Source organism: Bidens hawaiensis, unplaced genomic scaffold, assembly GCF_021521415.1.
Source record: "Bidens hawaiensis isolate Kalapana, Puna unplaced genomic scaffold, B.hawaiensis_p1.1 tig00053999_1, whole genome shotgun sequence".
NCBI classification, from domain to species: domain Eukaryota; kingdom Viridiplantae; phylum Streptophyta; class Magnoliopsida; order Asterales; family Asteraceae; genus Bidens; species Bidens hawaiensis.
In genome coordinates, this window is record NW_027499725.1 from 63,238 (window position 1) to 79,480 (window position 16,243).

At 38.8% G+C, this 16,243-nt stretch overlaps 1 protein-coding gene across 1 annotated transcript; it reads right to left on the reverse strand.

The window, feature by feature from the left end:
* Positions 1-12,544: 12,544 nt before the first annotated feature.
* On the reverse strand, positions 12,545-15,718 carry LOC143600378 (COBRA-like protein 10). The gene is made up of 2 exons (XM_077078088.1): positions 14,857-15,718; positions 12,545-13,979 (listed from the first exon to the last, which is right to left on the reverse strand). The coding sequence occupies exons 1-2, from the start codon at positions 15,392-15,394 to the stop codon at positions 12,553-12,555; spliced, it is 1,965 nt and encodes a 654-aa protein (XP_076934203.1). The 5' UTR covers positions 15,395-15,718; the 3' UTR covers positions 12,545-12,552.
* Between the last annotated feature and the right edge of the window lie 525 nt (positions 15,719-16,243).

Consider the following 16,243-nt stretch of genomic DNA (forward strand, 5'->3'; position numbering starts at 1 on the left):
AAGCTGACAGGTAACAGTAAACAGGCATGGGGGGGTCAGATAAAGGTACTGGTCAAGCATGGAAAAGCAGATCTCAAAAGATAATGTCAGTCACTTTTTCTGCCAACCAATGGGGTTGGTGCGCATGCTGCGCCAAAAGTGGCTTTTCAGACATAAGATAGGTCAGGTCAACAGCACAGAAGATAAGACAACACAAAAGCAGGCAAGCAAGTTAAAACAGAAGAAAGGACATAAAACAGCGCGAGAAAGCTTGAGCGCGAAGGCAGACACAGAAGGTCAAGAGTACGCGAGCGCGAAGGCAGACAGAACCAACCTTTGCGCGCCGCGGAAAGAACTATATTTCTAAGCGCGCCGCGGGAAGAACTTCAATTCTAAGCGCGTCGCGAGAAGAACTATATTCCTTAGCGCGTCGCGGGAAGAACGGTATCCATAGCGCGCCGCGGGAAGAACTAAAATCCTTAGCGCGCTGCGGGGACAGTTCGTCTCGCGTATCGCAGTAACAGGTGGTCTTCACGCAGGCTTCCTTGTAAGGAGTCTGGCGCGTGGAGCTGCGCAGACAACCTTAGGCGGGAAGAATCAAAGGACAAGCAAAGAGTTAAGAGAAAAAGGGGGTTCAAGACGTAAGGGTGGGACGGCGACAAGAGGGAAAAGAAGGCGGGAGAGAGAGAAGAAGAGGGACGGGACGGCGGAAAGAAAGAGAGAGAAAGAGGCGGGAAGGAAAATATATTATTATTATTAAAAGTAAAATATAAGTAAAAATAAATATTAAATCATAAAAGAAAGAGATCGGATAAGGGAAACGGGTACCTGGGTCGGGTCGGATCAGGGCAGATGTCACAGTTTTCAAGCTTTTATCATCTATTGTTTCTTTTAATTCTAGTTTCAATGAAAATTGTAATTATTGTCACATTAATAAAAGTTATTGTTTACCATTTTCAGATTCTTCCCTCTCATCTAGTTCACAGCGTGATTTAATTTTTTTGGATGTATGGTGTTCACTGGTTACTTCCTTTGATAATTACAAATATTATATCATATTTGTTGATCACTTTACAAAATACATATGGCTTTACCCACTAAAACACAAGTCCGATCCCCTTTCCACATTCATTCGGTTTCAAAAGCTAGTTGAAAATTACTTTGATCGAAAAATTAAACAATTATTCTCTGATAACGGAGGTGAATTGTGAAACTTTTACCTCATTTAAAATCTTGTGGTATCTCACATCTCACATTGCCACCACATACTCCAGAACACAATGGATATGCGGAACGCCGACACCGACATGTTGTTGAAACTGGTTTAACTCTTTTATCTCATGCTAAACTACCTGTAACATAGTAACATTCTAGCCATTTGCGTTCACCACAGACGCCTATTTGATAATTACACTACCTACACCCACTCTAAACAACTCATCTCCTTTTCACAAATTATTTCATAAACAACCAAACTATACTAAACTCCGTAGTTTTGGGTGTTTATGTTACCCATGGCTTATGCCTTATTCTCCTCATAAACTGCATTCAAAATCCACTCCTTGTATTTTTGTTGGATACTCTCCAACTCAAAGTGCATATTATTCTTTTGATCCACTATCTTACAAAATTAATTCTTCACGTCATGTTGTTTTTATTGAACATGGGTTTCCTTTTGAACAACTCGCAAATCCACTACCAACTCCTTAGTCAACCTAAATGACTGACATCACCTTACCTATTTCACAACCTAGCATCTCCACCACTCCTATAAATTCCGTATCTACTCTTACAACTACCTCTACTATCACAAATACACCTTCATCCACCCCCCCCCCCCCCCCCCCCATTGCTTCACCTATTGCTCACTCATATGATGATCAAAGTACACATAGTGATCCATCCCTTTCAACACATAATGACATTTCTTCATCACCTTTATCACCTAATTCCTCAAACACAACATCTTCATCTCTTTCTTCACTTATAAAAGACATTGATACTTTGTCTTCTTCACAACCCACCAACTACCACCCTCCCTAACCTATTACTCGTTCCAAACCAAAACCAAATTCTCGCTATCATAATCCAGACTTTTTTCTATACACCAACACCCCCTCTGTTCCCACTGAACCACCAACTATTTCTCATGCATTAAAGCACCCATCTTGGCGCCGAGCCATGCAGGAAGAGTTTGATTCTCTTGAATGAAACAACAATTGGACTCTAGTCCCATCTACACTTGCTCCCAACCTTGTCGGTTGAAAATGGGTATATTGTACTAAGTTTAAACCTGATGGTTCAGTTGACCAACTAAAAGCACGATTAGTTGCCAAAGGCTTCACTTAGCGACCAGGCATCTATTACATAGAAACTTTTAGTCCGGTTATCAAACCCACAACTCTTTGTTTTGTACTCTCCAATGTTTTAAAAGTAGGATTACAAGGCCGAGTAATCTCTGAATACTCGCTACAAGGTATGTCGCTGAGGAGAGTTTCTGTAAATCCGTCTAGTTATAAAGAATCGGTCAAAGGTGGTCAACCTCAGCTAGAATCACATCTTATCGGTGAACTTGAGCCTATTTTGACTCAAAAAAATAAAACATAATTCGTATTATAATAATATTAAAGAACAAATATGATTATTTTTAATGAATGATTAGTAATTTTTAGAAAATTCTATTATTTAAAAATATATTTCTTTTATTTATATTGATATTCACCTATTTTGTTATAAATATTACTAAACTTATTATATTTGACATATATATATATTCAAAAATTATTTTTCTTTGTATTTCCCTTGTCCGAGTACTCCCTGAGTACTCCGAGTACATCCAACTCGATCCTCAGTCGGCTGCATAGGATCCGCCTAGTGACTTTTGCAACCTTGGTACTCTCCCTAGCCGTCTCTCACGGTTTGTCCTTGCGCCAACTCGACATTAATAATGCCTTTCTTCAAGGAACATTAAATTAATGAAGAAGTTTTCAGAGCTCAACCTCCGAGTTTTATTGAAACACCCTTAATTTATTTGTAAAACATTTAAAAGCACTTTGTAGAAAATAGGCCCATAAATTTACTTATTTAAATGTAGTCTTATAAGATAACTCGATGAAGGTAGTTGTTAAAAGGATGTCGGTTACACTTTTAAACACATGAGACATGAGTAAGCTATATGTGTTATCTTTTCTTTTACTACAAAACTTCGGCATGACCTTCTCGTATTAAAACAAATGCTTACGAAAACTAAATATGTATAACCTAAAAATAATTTATGAAAATATGTGTAACTCAAATAACACGCAAGATCCAAAACCGTTAACGAACCGACCTTCTTGATATACTCTAAAAGACGTCTCAAAAATGAAAGTGACTCGAAAAAATAGTTCCTATAGTTCAAAGAAACAATATCTCCCACCATACATCGTTGACTCATTCCCAAGACTTAATCACATCAGAGCATTCGATCATCAATATTCTCAATAGTCCCCTTGACATATCCAACTCCCTCTTTATAACACCCGTTTTATCCGACACTCGCGTCGATAACCCGTCCGCATAATATTTACCTATGGTCAGATACAATATCCACAACCATTCATTAGTAATAACTAAGTGAATAACGATATAAATTACGAGATATCTTAAAATTAAACGGAAAGCTTTACTAAAAAAAATCCCATGTTGGTGTATGATACACTGGGTCAGCGTATACAGGACCGCAAGGCAAAACCTGCAGATCTGACCCGTTTTGATGCTTTAACATTTATATTTTATTTTGCATAATGGTATACTCTTTCATAAAGGTTCACCTCTACACTTACATGCTTTCACAGACGCGGATTGGGCTGGTGATAAGGATAATTACAGAAGTACCACGAGTTATGTAATGCATCTCGGTGCCAATCCAATTTCATGGAGTTCTAAACGTCAAAGTACCTTGGCTTGCAGCTCAATAGAGGCCGAATTTAGGACAGTGGCTTCTACCACAACAGAAGTACAATGGATAATGTCACTACTATCAAAGCTTGGTTTTCACTCTTCCATTATTCCTACCATTTACTGTGATAATCTCAGTTCTACTACTTACTCGGCAAATCCAGTTTTTCATTCCGTATGTAACACTTAGCATTGGATTTCCAATTTGTACATGAAAAGGTTCAAACCGGTTCATTACGAGTTAACCACATTTTCGGAGATGACCAACTCCCTGACGTTCTCACTAAGCCATTACTACGACCATGGTTCCATTTACTTATTACCAAGATTGGTCTCGCAATCGGATCGTCCATCTTGCGGGGGAATGTTAAGGAATGAAAATATCGCGCCTAATTATACTGCCATTTACTTGTATATTTAATTTTTGAATATGTTCATGTTTATCTTTAACTTAGTCAATATAGGTTGTTGAGTTAGCTTGTATAGCTCCTGTTTTATCTCATGTAATATTTATACCCCTTTCAGTAATAGAAACAATAAGCTTTTTCCTTTCTATCATAATCTTTGAATTACCTTCATATACAGTGAGGATCCTTAAATCGTTGGCCCAAGTGTAGTATTTATAGCCGAAGAGGTAGAGAAAGATTGGCCAGGTTGTTACTATTAATGGAACCTTTTATTCTTGTGAGAAACCACGCACGAGGTTTTTGATTGGGCGTGACAGCTGGTGGACAGGATGGTTGTCACCTGCAAGTACAATGTTACCTTCTGCTGATAGGCCCATTGTGCATTTGTTGTCCTCCTTGTACTGGTTGTCTCTTAAAGGAACATTGCACTGATTGCCTATAGACTAGTTGTTTACTGTTTTTCTCCTCCGCGGGTGACAGATTTTGGGTCCGCGGGGGATGCCCATGTGTTTCTTGTAACGAGATAAGAGTTGGTCTGCGGATGATTTGGAATGGTCCACGGATGATTTATGGTTAATCTGCAACCCATGCCTAAGACTATCTTGTAATTCCCTTAGCCTTGCGAGTGTGTTTGGGAACCTATCTCTTCAATGCTTGTCCTAGAATGGGCGCATTTTGACTAACCTAGGCATGGTTGGGATCAATAGGGGGGGGGGGGGGGGGGGGTAACGAGCTCACATCCTGTATTTTGATCATAAAGTTAGAATTTGATTTGTAGCTTTAAACATGCGGGGTCCATAACGTAGTCTGTAGTTCTAGGCGATTACTCAAGAGAAACAAGATATCTTAAACTTCGGGCTAGCTACTAATTACATAAGAATTTATATTATTATGTTAATATTGCAAACTAAGACATGCTTTGAAAATGATTGTTTCAAAATACGCTACTAGATTAATAATTTGCATGAGGCATCATGATATATATTTTGAGCCTTATTTACACCTATAGTACGGTCCATATATTATATTTATGTGCGACCATTTTAACAGTCCAGTCATATAGGCATGCGTAGATACCAAATTTTGTGTGTAAATGTGTTTAAAAAGGTTAATGGTATGCAAGCTTAAACCATTTGCTCATAACCGAGGTATATCAAGAGTTCAATAAAAAATATTATTATGATCAAAGAAAAAGAAAAAGAAAAAGAAAAAGAAAACATGGTGGTGAAAGTAATTGTGAAGAAGTGAAGTTGAAATTTAGGGGTGTGCGTGGTGCGGTTCTGTACGGTTTTTGATTAAAACTAAACCGAAAACCAAACTTTCGTTTTCATGATTTTCTAAAGCCGTTTGGTTTTGGTTTTTTCGGTTTTCGGTTTTTGGGTTCGGTTCGGTTCGGTTTTGAATATGGTGTTTTCGGTTTTGCTAATCGGGCATGATATTTTTTTTTGCCAAAAAACCTTGACTCAAGATATTGAAATTGAGCATTGATATTTTTTTATTCTTTAAACTTATGATTAATATAATATTGAATATTTGGAACTCATATATAAAAAACTAATAAGAGACATATGTAAAATCAAAACTAAAAGTACCAGTATTATTAGTTATTAATCGTACGTGAAAACCAAATATATTTGTTACTTAACATATGTTAAATCTAAAGAAATAATCATTGGTAGATTTTGTTTTAATGTTTACGGTTAAGATGTTATGGTTATTTCGGTTTGGTTCGGTTTTTTAGGTTCTTAACAAAATACAAAACTGAACCAAAACAATATTTCGGTTTTTGCTAAAGTTCAAAACCAAATCGCCGGTTTCTAATTCGGTTTTGTTTTTTTCGGTTCAGTTTTTTTTTTGTTTTTTCGGTTTCGGATTGGTTTTTTCAGTTTTGTGCACACCCCTAATGAATAATACATCAATTAAAACTTTCTATATTTGGAGGAGAAATTGAATGATGAGGAATCGATTACTCAAATGATGAAATGATGAACCCTTAGGCTGAGTGTAGTGGGCGTGGGCTCGGGCGACAAAGGGTGTTAGAACGTTTATTATATTTTATATCTTTAGATGGTAGTAATATGTAACTTTGTTCCCTATATAATGGGCTATGTTGTATCTCTTTAATCATCAATCATAATAACAAAAAACCCTTCGGTTTATCTTGGTATCAAAGCCAGAAACCGATCAGTCAGCCTTCCAACCTTTGGGGCTGCCACTGCAACCATTGGAATTCTTATCCAGTTTCCTCCATTTTTTTCCCCAGATCATCTTGATCTGTTAACAATAACAAATGGCACTGCTTGCTACTATCTCTACTGCAGATAAACATGCCCACAACTCTCATAAATTCCCGTTCACTTTATCCCCCACAAACTATGGGTATTGGAAGACAATGATCCAACCATTCCTAACAACAAATAACCTCTTTGGATATGTGGATGGAACGATCCCGTGTCCACCACAGACAATCCAAGGTGAGAAATCTTCATCTGTTGACAACCCTAACTACCCTATATGGGTTGCAAACGATGCACATGTCAGGATGGTTATCACATCAACTATATCTGAAGCTTCGTTTCAACATGTTCAAGGGACAACCTCCAGAGACTTATGGCTTGCACTTGAACAAGCATATGCACCCAAAAACTCCTCTAGAGAATACACGTTGAAAACACAATTGTTGAGGATTGAGATGAAAGGATATGAGACTCCAATCGCCTACCTTAATCGAGCCCAAGAGTATGTTGTTGCCCTGGCCAATATTGGAGAACCATTTAAAGATAACGATCTTGTCATGCTTGTTATCTCAGGCCTTTGGGAAGAGTATAATGGCTTGAAATCCACTCTCCTTGCTCGCTTTCCACCAATTGTTTTCAATGAATTACACGGGCTTCTTAATGACCATGATTTCTTGTTTCACAAAAACAGTCCAGCACCAACTATGGTTCCTCAGGCCTTTACGACTTCTACAGGTGTTTCGAGTGGACTGCACCAGTCCCAGGTGTCAGCTCTGCAACAGTTAGCCTCACAACTAGGGCTGCAATTAAACCCTGTTGGTTCCAACACCAATAGCAGCCCTCAACCTCAGGCGTTCCATACTGCTCGTAACAGCAATCGAGGGAATAGGCGTGGAAACTCACGAGGAAACTCTCGTGGCAACTTCAACAGGGTCCGTGGTAACAATGGGGCAAATCGAACTCAGTTTGCATGGGCATCAACCCAAAATACAGTATATGGACATTGCAACCGATGTGGTATTGGACATCTCCCATCTGAATGCCCAAATCAGTCCAATTCTACCACTCGAACAGTCCCTCAGGCCAATCTTACAAGTTTTTCAAAAACTGGTTCATCATCTGGTGCTACTTGGCTTCCTGATACGGGGTCAACCAGCCATGTTGCACCGGACTTATCAAGTTTAGACAACTCAGAAGCATATTATGGTCATGATGCCCTCCATGTTGGCTATGGTAAACCTCTGCCCATTTTTCACATTGGTTCATCAAAAATTTATACCCCACATAAAACCTTTAATCTTTCAAACATACTTCACGTACCAGAAATTCAAAAGAATCTCTTGTCCGTTCAACAATTTTGTTTTGACAATAACGTTTTCTTTGAGTTTCACTCATTATTTTTTGTTGTGAAGGACGAACGTACAGGCACTACCCTACTCATGGGCCCAAGTAAAAATGGTCTCTACTCCATCCGTCTCCCTCAACTCAAGTCCATCCAAAATATTTCCTTCACAGCCACTCGAGCATCTTCCACTATCTGGCATCAACGTCTCGGGCATCCTCATGAACGAGTTTTTCATTCAGTTGTTTCTAATTTTCCTTTACATGTTTCTACAAAACTATCTCCATCATTATGTACGTCGTGTCAGTTGGGAAAATCTTCTAAACTGTCTTTATATGAATCTAATTTTTGTAACCATAGTATTTTGGATTTGATATTTTGTGATGTCTGGGGGCTGCACCAACGCTCTCCTTTTATAGTCAACGGTTTTTTATGTTATGTGTTGACCATCATTCACGCTATATGTGGATTTACCCCCTTAGCCCTAAAATCAGATGTTTTCTCTACATTCAAAACATTTGTTACTATGGTGGAACGTCAATTCAACACTAAATTAAAAACTGTTCAAACTGATTGGGGTAGGGAGTTTCGCAACTTGAACTTGTTTTTTACCTCCCTCGGGATAATTCACCGACGTTCCTGTCCACACACTAGTGAAAAAAATGGTGTGGTAAAGCTTCGACACCGTCACGTTGTGGAAACGGGACTTACCCTTCTTGCTCATTCTAACCTCCCACAACGTTTTTGGAACTTCGTCTTTGAAACAGCGGTTTATCTTATTAACCGTCTTCCATCTCGGGTCTCTTCCAACAAATCACCCTTTGAACATGTTTTTAAACGACGCCCGGATTACTCATTTCTCCGTGTCTTTGGATGCCAATGTTTTCCATACCTTTGTCCTTTTAATCGACACAAAATGGATTTCCGATCCACTCCGTGTGTCTTCCTTGGATATAGTCCATTTCACCATGGTTATCGGTGTTTGGATTTGGCCACCGAGCGTGTTTATATCGCTAGACATGTTCGTTTCAATGAGGAGATTTTACCATTTCAACTGTCCACTTCACCATCACTTCCTAAACCTCCTACTGATCCATATATCTCCTCTTTCCCTACTAGTTTTCCCACCACAGAATCTGTATCTAACACTTCACCTCTCTCCGAACCTGCCTCAACTAAACCTCCCTCCGAACCTGCCTCAACCAAATCTGTCTCCGAACCTGCCTTAACTGAACCTCAATCTGATCCTACTTATGCTGCTTCAATAACCCCACCGTCTCCAACTACACCAACCCCACCACCACCACCACCTACCCGCTCTCGACCCGCCAATCTTCGGCCTAATCCCAAACGGACCACACCATATAATCCCTCATCCTATCACACCTCAGTTGAACCTACATCGTTTACCATCGCTAACAAATCTCCCGAGTGGCGACAAGCCATGAATGACGAGATGGATGCTCTTGTTAAGAACAGAACATGGTCACTCGTACCCTATGTCAAAAACACTAATCTTATTGATTGCAAATGGGTATACAAGTTAAAGAAGGATGCTGCTGGCAAGGTAACTCGTTATAAAGCCTGACTCGTTGCCAAAGGTTTTAGGCAACAACCTGGTGTTGATTTTCATGAGACATTCAGCCCAGTTATAAAGTCAACAACCATTTGTGTAGTGTTGTCTCTTGCTGTCACAAACAAATGGTCCCTTCGACAGTTAGATGTACAAAATGCATTCCTGCATGGTGATTTAACTGAAATAGTTTACATTCGGCAGCCACCTGGCTTTACGGATCCCACACGGCCTAATCATGTGTGTCTTCTTCACAATTCATTGTATGGCCTCAAACAAGCACCAAGAGCTTGGTTTCATCGCTTGTCTACTACTCTTCACCAACTCGGTTTTCATGGGTCTAAAACTGATCCATCTCTTTTTATTTTGAAGAACGGTGGCACACTTGTTTATGTTCTTGTTTATGTTGATGATATCATCATCACGGGCAACAACGATCATGCTATTAACAACATAATTCATCGGCTTGGTTCCACTTTTGCCATCAAATATCTCGGCGCATTAAACTAATTTTTGGGCATTGAAATTGTTCCACACGGGTAACAATATTCTCCTATCTCAAAGGAAATACATTTTGGATCTTCTTCAACGATCAGGCCTTTCGGAGTGTAAATATGTTTCTTCTCCGATGAGTGCTTCCCATATCTTGACCCTCAATGACAGCCCATTGCTTCTTGATGCAGTCAAGTACCGCCAAACTGTTGGCGCTTTGCAGTATGTCACTCTTTCGCGCCCCGACATCACTTTTGTTGTTAATAAGGTTTGTCAGTTTATGCATGCTCCAACTGAAAACCATTAGGCTGCGGTAAAACGAATTATGCGCTACTTAAAGGGCACATCTGGGTACGGTCTCTTCATTCGTCATGATTCGGGCTATACTCTCCATGCTTTCACAGATGCTCACTTACCAACCTCTCTTCGAGCTTATTCTGATGCCGACTAGGCCGGCTGTCCGGATGACCGTCGGTCCACGGGGGGGTTCGCTATATATTTGGGACACAATCTTATCTCGTGGACCGCGCAAACAACGTACGGTCTCCCGTTCCTCTACTGAATCAGAATATAAAGCTCTTGCAGATACGGTAACAGAAATAATTTGGTTAGAAGCTCTTCTACATGAGCTTGGCATTAAAACTAAAATCTCACCCACACTATGGTGCGACAATCTGGGTGCTACCTATCTGTCTGCCAATCCCGTGTTTCATGCACGAACAAAACACATTGAAGTTGACTTTCACTTTGTCAGAGAAAAGGTGGCTCAAGGCAAATTAAATGTTCAGTTTATATCCACAGGTGATCAAATAGATGACATCTTCACAAAACCTCTACCATCACAACGTTTTCTGCTTCTACGGTCCAAGCGTCAGGTCGTTCCCCGCCCTTAGCTTGCGGGGGACTATTAGAACGTTTATTGTATTTTATATCTTTAGATGGTAGTAATATGTAACTTTGTTCCCTATATAATGGGCTATCTTGTATCTCTTTAATCATCAATCATAATAACAAAAAAACCCTTCGGTTTATCTAAGGGGCGAAATTGGGCGCAAACACCCCCCCCCCCCCGGGCGATATGTGGGCGAAAAGGGACGGGGGCGGGTTGTTTTTGTCGCCGTTGAAGAAGAATTATTATTATTATTTTATTACATGTTGTGTGTGTATATATATATATGTATGTGTATATGTATATATGTTGTGTGTGTGATATATATGTATATGTATATGTATATATGTTGTGTGCGTGATATATATATATATATATATATATATATATATATATATATATATATATATATGTATGCATATATGTATATATGTTGTGTGTGTATATATGTGTATATGTTGTGTGTGTATATATATGTATATATGTTGTGTATGTGTATATATATGTGTATATATGTATATATGTTGTGTGTGTATATATATGTATATGTATATGTATATATGTTGTGTGTGTGTATGTATATGTATATGTATATGTACCAACCGAGCTATCCGTTTCAATTTTCCGACCCGAACCTAAACATGTACGCCAACCGAGCTACAGTATATGTTTTTTTATATTTTTAGTTATGTATTTTTTTGTATTTCTTTTTAATTTTAATGCATTTTTATTTAATTATTTGAAGAAATTGGTTTTTATTTGATTAGTTTAATTATAAAAAGAAAATAATAAAAAATATACTGTGGGCCCAACTTGTAGCCCCTACACCATTACACCTCAAAAACAAATTCGCCCTTTTTGCTGACTAGGCGCCACGTGTCACAATTCGCCCCCAATTGTAGCCCCTCCACTACACATAGCCTTATATAGACTGATTGGAATACCGAAATAATTAAAGAAAAGGACAACTTTTGCACCTTTTAAATTTATTTTCTTACTACAATATTAAATTTATTGATGTTGCTAGACCTTTTTAATAGTAAGGAAAAAATAATTGTTACAAACCCATTCGATTTTTGAAAAAGTTACAATAACAACTTTACTTTTTATAATATAAGATCGGAGAAGTAAAATTATGAAAAAGTTCGAGTGTGGCTTTTAAGTAATTTTTTATATTTTAATTTGGACCTCATTACTATCATATACATTAAACATTAAAACGAACTGCTAATTGCAAAACATACTAATAACTAATTGCATAAACATACTATTAATTCGAATTGGAGGTTAATTAGAAATCTTTAAAATAAATAAAAATAATGCATTTGAAGATTACATAACAAAAAAAAAATCATTTTTTTGTATGTTTTGTAGTGTTGCATTGATGAAGCTAGCATTGCATAATTGGATCTTAAAATTATGTCACTCTCTTTTTATTCAACCCATTGCAAAATATAGCTTTAGTACTAGTGAAGCATTTTGGACCACGGTCAAAATGACCCGTAATGTTATATTATTTCGTCCCTACCTTTCCTCGTCCGACCCAAAATGATCATTTTTCGGATGGACCCGTTTTAACCCGAACCTGTTTTATAAAAGTTTATTAGAAATCAATTCGAAAAAAATAAGACAAGTTAAAACGGAATATTTTTACAAAGAATGTAGAAGTGTAGAACTTGTAGATTATAACTCTTTTACAACGGAAGATAATAACTAATCATAACAAACGTCAATACCCCAACAACACTAGCCCAAAACAACCCGACTGGAGCCCCGCGACTCCCACCCGAACGTTTCGGCAACCTCCTAGGCAATGCGCATTCTCCACCGTTAAACACCACCTTAGTCGGAAACCCGTCACCACGCGGCACACGTATTCTCGGTGTACCCTTCTTCAAAAACGATATAACCGATTGCTGCTTCCCGGGAACCGGCGGTTCCCCTTGTTTGGACCCGTTAGTCAACCCGACTAAATAATTCAAACCCGGTAACCCTTGCATAAAAATCGTCTTGTTCACTTTCGGTAACTTCGTCCCATTAAACGAGTAAACATTTTCAAACCCGACATATGCCCGTTTCATATGAACCGCCAAAAACCAATCCTCGAACGGTTTTTTGTCCCAATTAAACAAAGTTACCCGGGCGGTCCACCCGGTTTTATAGTCACTATCCACATGCCAGTTTAGACTTACCGGGCAGTTATCCGGGCAGGGTAACTTTTTAGGTAAGTCAAAGTGCTTTATTTTAGCCCACGCCCGGGCTTTAATGGTTCTGTTCCTAAACGGAACCAGCAGCGCTTCTGCAGGTAGCGGAAGCGCTGGAGCATCCTCGACACATTTTCGAGGATCCTCATCATCACATCCACATGCACAAGTATTACACGGGACCACAGAGTCTGCGTAATACGCGGAAAATGACACACAACATTGTGCCATTTTCCGCTTGGGTTTCGTTATATTACACGCCACTTGGTACGTCGCGATCGCGGTGACAGTGGCCTCGACTCCACTCGGGTCGGGTGTTTCCGTCGGGTCAATCCGAACGGGTTGGCCGCATCTATAATTCGGGTTGACAAACCCTTCGATCTTCCAGTTTTGCGGAGGGTTGATCGCGGTCCGGTTTAAATCCGGAGGGAGTTTAAAGACATTCATTTGAAAAACAGACTTGTCTTTCATTGGGTTCATAATTTTTGGTAAAATGTTGCCGTCGCGGCAACAAAACGGTAACTTTCCGACCTTCTCATCGTCCTTCAGGGTCGGGGGAAGGTCGGAAATAACCGGCTTTTTTTGACAATTCATGACCTTGGAAAAATCAAGGTCTTGATAATATTGTCCACCTGCGCTGTAAAGGCATTCGGAGGGGTCTTTACGACGCGTGAAGGCCCCACGCATTTCGTAAATGAACTCGTTTCGCATCCACTCGAAGGTTAGGTTCCAGTGGTCAAGGCGGCCGAGGGGGTGGTGATTCTCGATGGTTACTTGAGCTAGATAGCTGCTTTTGTAGGACTGCGTTACGTCGTATGTTATCGAAAGATCAGCTTTTTGGCGTGGGAAGAACTTGAGTGCTGCCTTCTTCTTTGCTTTGAACTTGGGATTTTTGGTGCAGCATATGTGCATTGTTTCTGTTTCATGATCAAGAAAGTGATTAGTGTACATAATTATTAGTTAGTAGATGGCTTAGAATTGAACTCAACAAAAGAAATTAGCATAGATAGTTTCTTTAATGGGTCATACAAATTTGATGTGACACGGTTAAACAGTCGTTCATGAAACACTCAAACGTTCATTTTTAGAAAATGAAAAAAGTCAAACTTTGAAAAATGTCGGTCAGAAGGGCTGTTTGCACAATATCTGAATGGCCATTCTGACCATAGCAGGGTCAGATTTGGAAAATTATTGGCTAGAATGGTTGTTTGACTGATATCCAGACGACTATTTTGATCATAGACAGTCAAACTTTGAAAATTTTTCTATAGAAGTTTTTGGATTGTTAGATATTTAAGTATTTAGCTAAGTACTAGATAACCCACAGCAGAAGACGTTCTACCCGACAAGACAAGACTGATACTTCAGAACATGTATGTTTTTTTTTCTTTTTTGTTTTTGTACTTTTAAGTTGCTACCCAGCAAACTAACTCGGAAAGTTCGCTTGAGTGGCACGCAAACCTGATGGTGGCAAACGAACTCCATATAGTTTGGTGGAAAATTGTAAGCAACGGGTTAAGTTTAGTGAAAACTTTACAAAGTTTGTGTGCCACCTAAGAAAACATGTTAAGTTCACGTGCCATCCCAGCAAACGTGACGAGTTGGCTCGCCATACGAAACTCCAAATAAAGATAATGTCAGAACTTGCATGAGTAGCTTACCTGAGCGGTAGAGACTAGCGAACGACCTATATATAAACAAAATATTTAAAAACGCCTATTTTGCTTAATCCTAAACCACTTCCTAAATCCAAAAAAAAAAAAAATTTTTCATAGAACAAAGAATAGCACATACTTCCTTTGGTTGTAGCTTTAGGACACTTAAACCCATCATTTTCAAGCTTAATATTTTTAGGCATGACATTGCCTCCAATATTCACCCCAAACATGGTCCCCTTGATCTTAACCTTGGCACCCATCTGAGTCAAATCATTTGCGGTGTCAATTGCAGTCTTCATATCCGCCTGTGGGTACCCAGTCATACGCGTCCCATTCTTATCAACCTTCATGGGAAAACTATCACCATTAAGAACCGTCGCACCATCAACCGACACCAAGATCTCGTCATGTTGGAACCCAATAAACGCCTGCCATGATTTTAACTCGGTGGTGCCCACGTTGAGGACTATTAATTCAGATTTGAAAGCCCATGATTGCGCTGTGACGTTTTTAACGTGTGGGTACTCTTTTTCTCGCGAATTGAAGGTGTATTGGAGATAGATCCCATTACATGTGTCAACCTCTTTGGGTAGCTTGATTGCACCATCTTGACTCGTGACGCGGTAAATTTGGTAAAGAAATAGGAGAAGCCATGTTTTGCATGGCACTCTCATATCCTTGTGTTATTGGTGTTCTTAGTGGTTTCAAGATTTTGGATATATTAAAGGTGTCAGTGATGGTTTAAGCGGTGGTGATCAGTGGTTGTGGTGGTGGTGGAGAGGGGATCAGCGGTGGTCCGGCGAGGAGTTAAGAGATAAGTGAATTGTTATTAATGGAAAGTTGGGAGTGAGACCATTTCAGCTGCATTCTCTTCCTTTGTTTTGGCGTTTAAATAGGAATTAGATCTGCATTTGCCTCCATAATTCTATAAACATCATATAAGTTTGTATAGTATGTGTTACAGTTATTAAACATATATATACATTTAAGATTGCTTTTTATGTTTATTTGCTAGTAATCTTCACAAAGAAAATAAATGGCATAGCTTTCTATTCTAATTATTGAGGACTATTAATAACTTTCCTTTTTAGATATTTGGGATACATTTAAGAATTAGAACTAAATAATTAGCAGTACATGTAGCACTTATATACATAAACTAGTCAAGTTATTCATATGGTTCAAGCTCGAGTCTAAATTAAAGCTCATCTAGTAAACGATTTCAAAAACAAGCTTTGTATAGCAAATTTGTAGAGTTTAGGAGCCAAAGAAACTATTATCTAACCAAGCTCGAGTTATAGATATAAAGTTTAAAACCATCCAACTACGAGTTTTTATGTAAACGAATCTCAAGATTAGGGTAACTCAAACTTTGCTCAACTTATTTACGCCTCTTTCAATCACTACCCAAAACTAAGCAATGTAACCAGCCTACTCTTTAGCTTTAGTTTTTTTTTTTTTTTAATCTTACTGATATGAGTTCATATCTGACCAGCATATAAAATTATGTGTTCACTCAAACA

Excerpts from the sequence above, each read along its gene's own strand:
- LOC143600378 (XM_077078088.1), bottom strand. The coding sequence starts at position 15,394 with ATGAGAGTGCCATGCAAAACATGGCTTCTCCTATTTCTTTACCAAATT. Across the intron at positions 13,980-14,856 it reads TAAAGCTACAACCAAAGGAA|AAACAATGCACATATGCTGC; the intron begins GTATGTGCTATT and ends ATCATGAAACAG.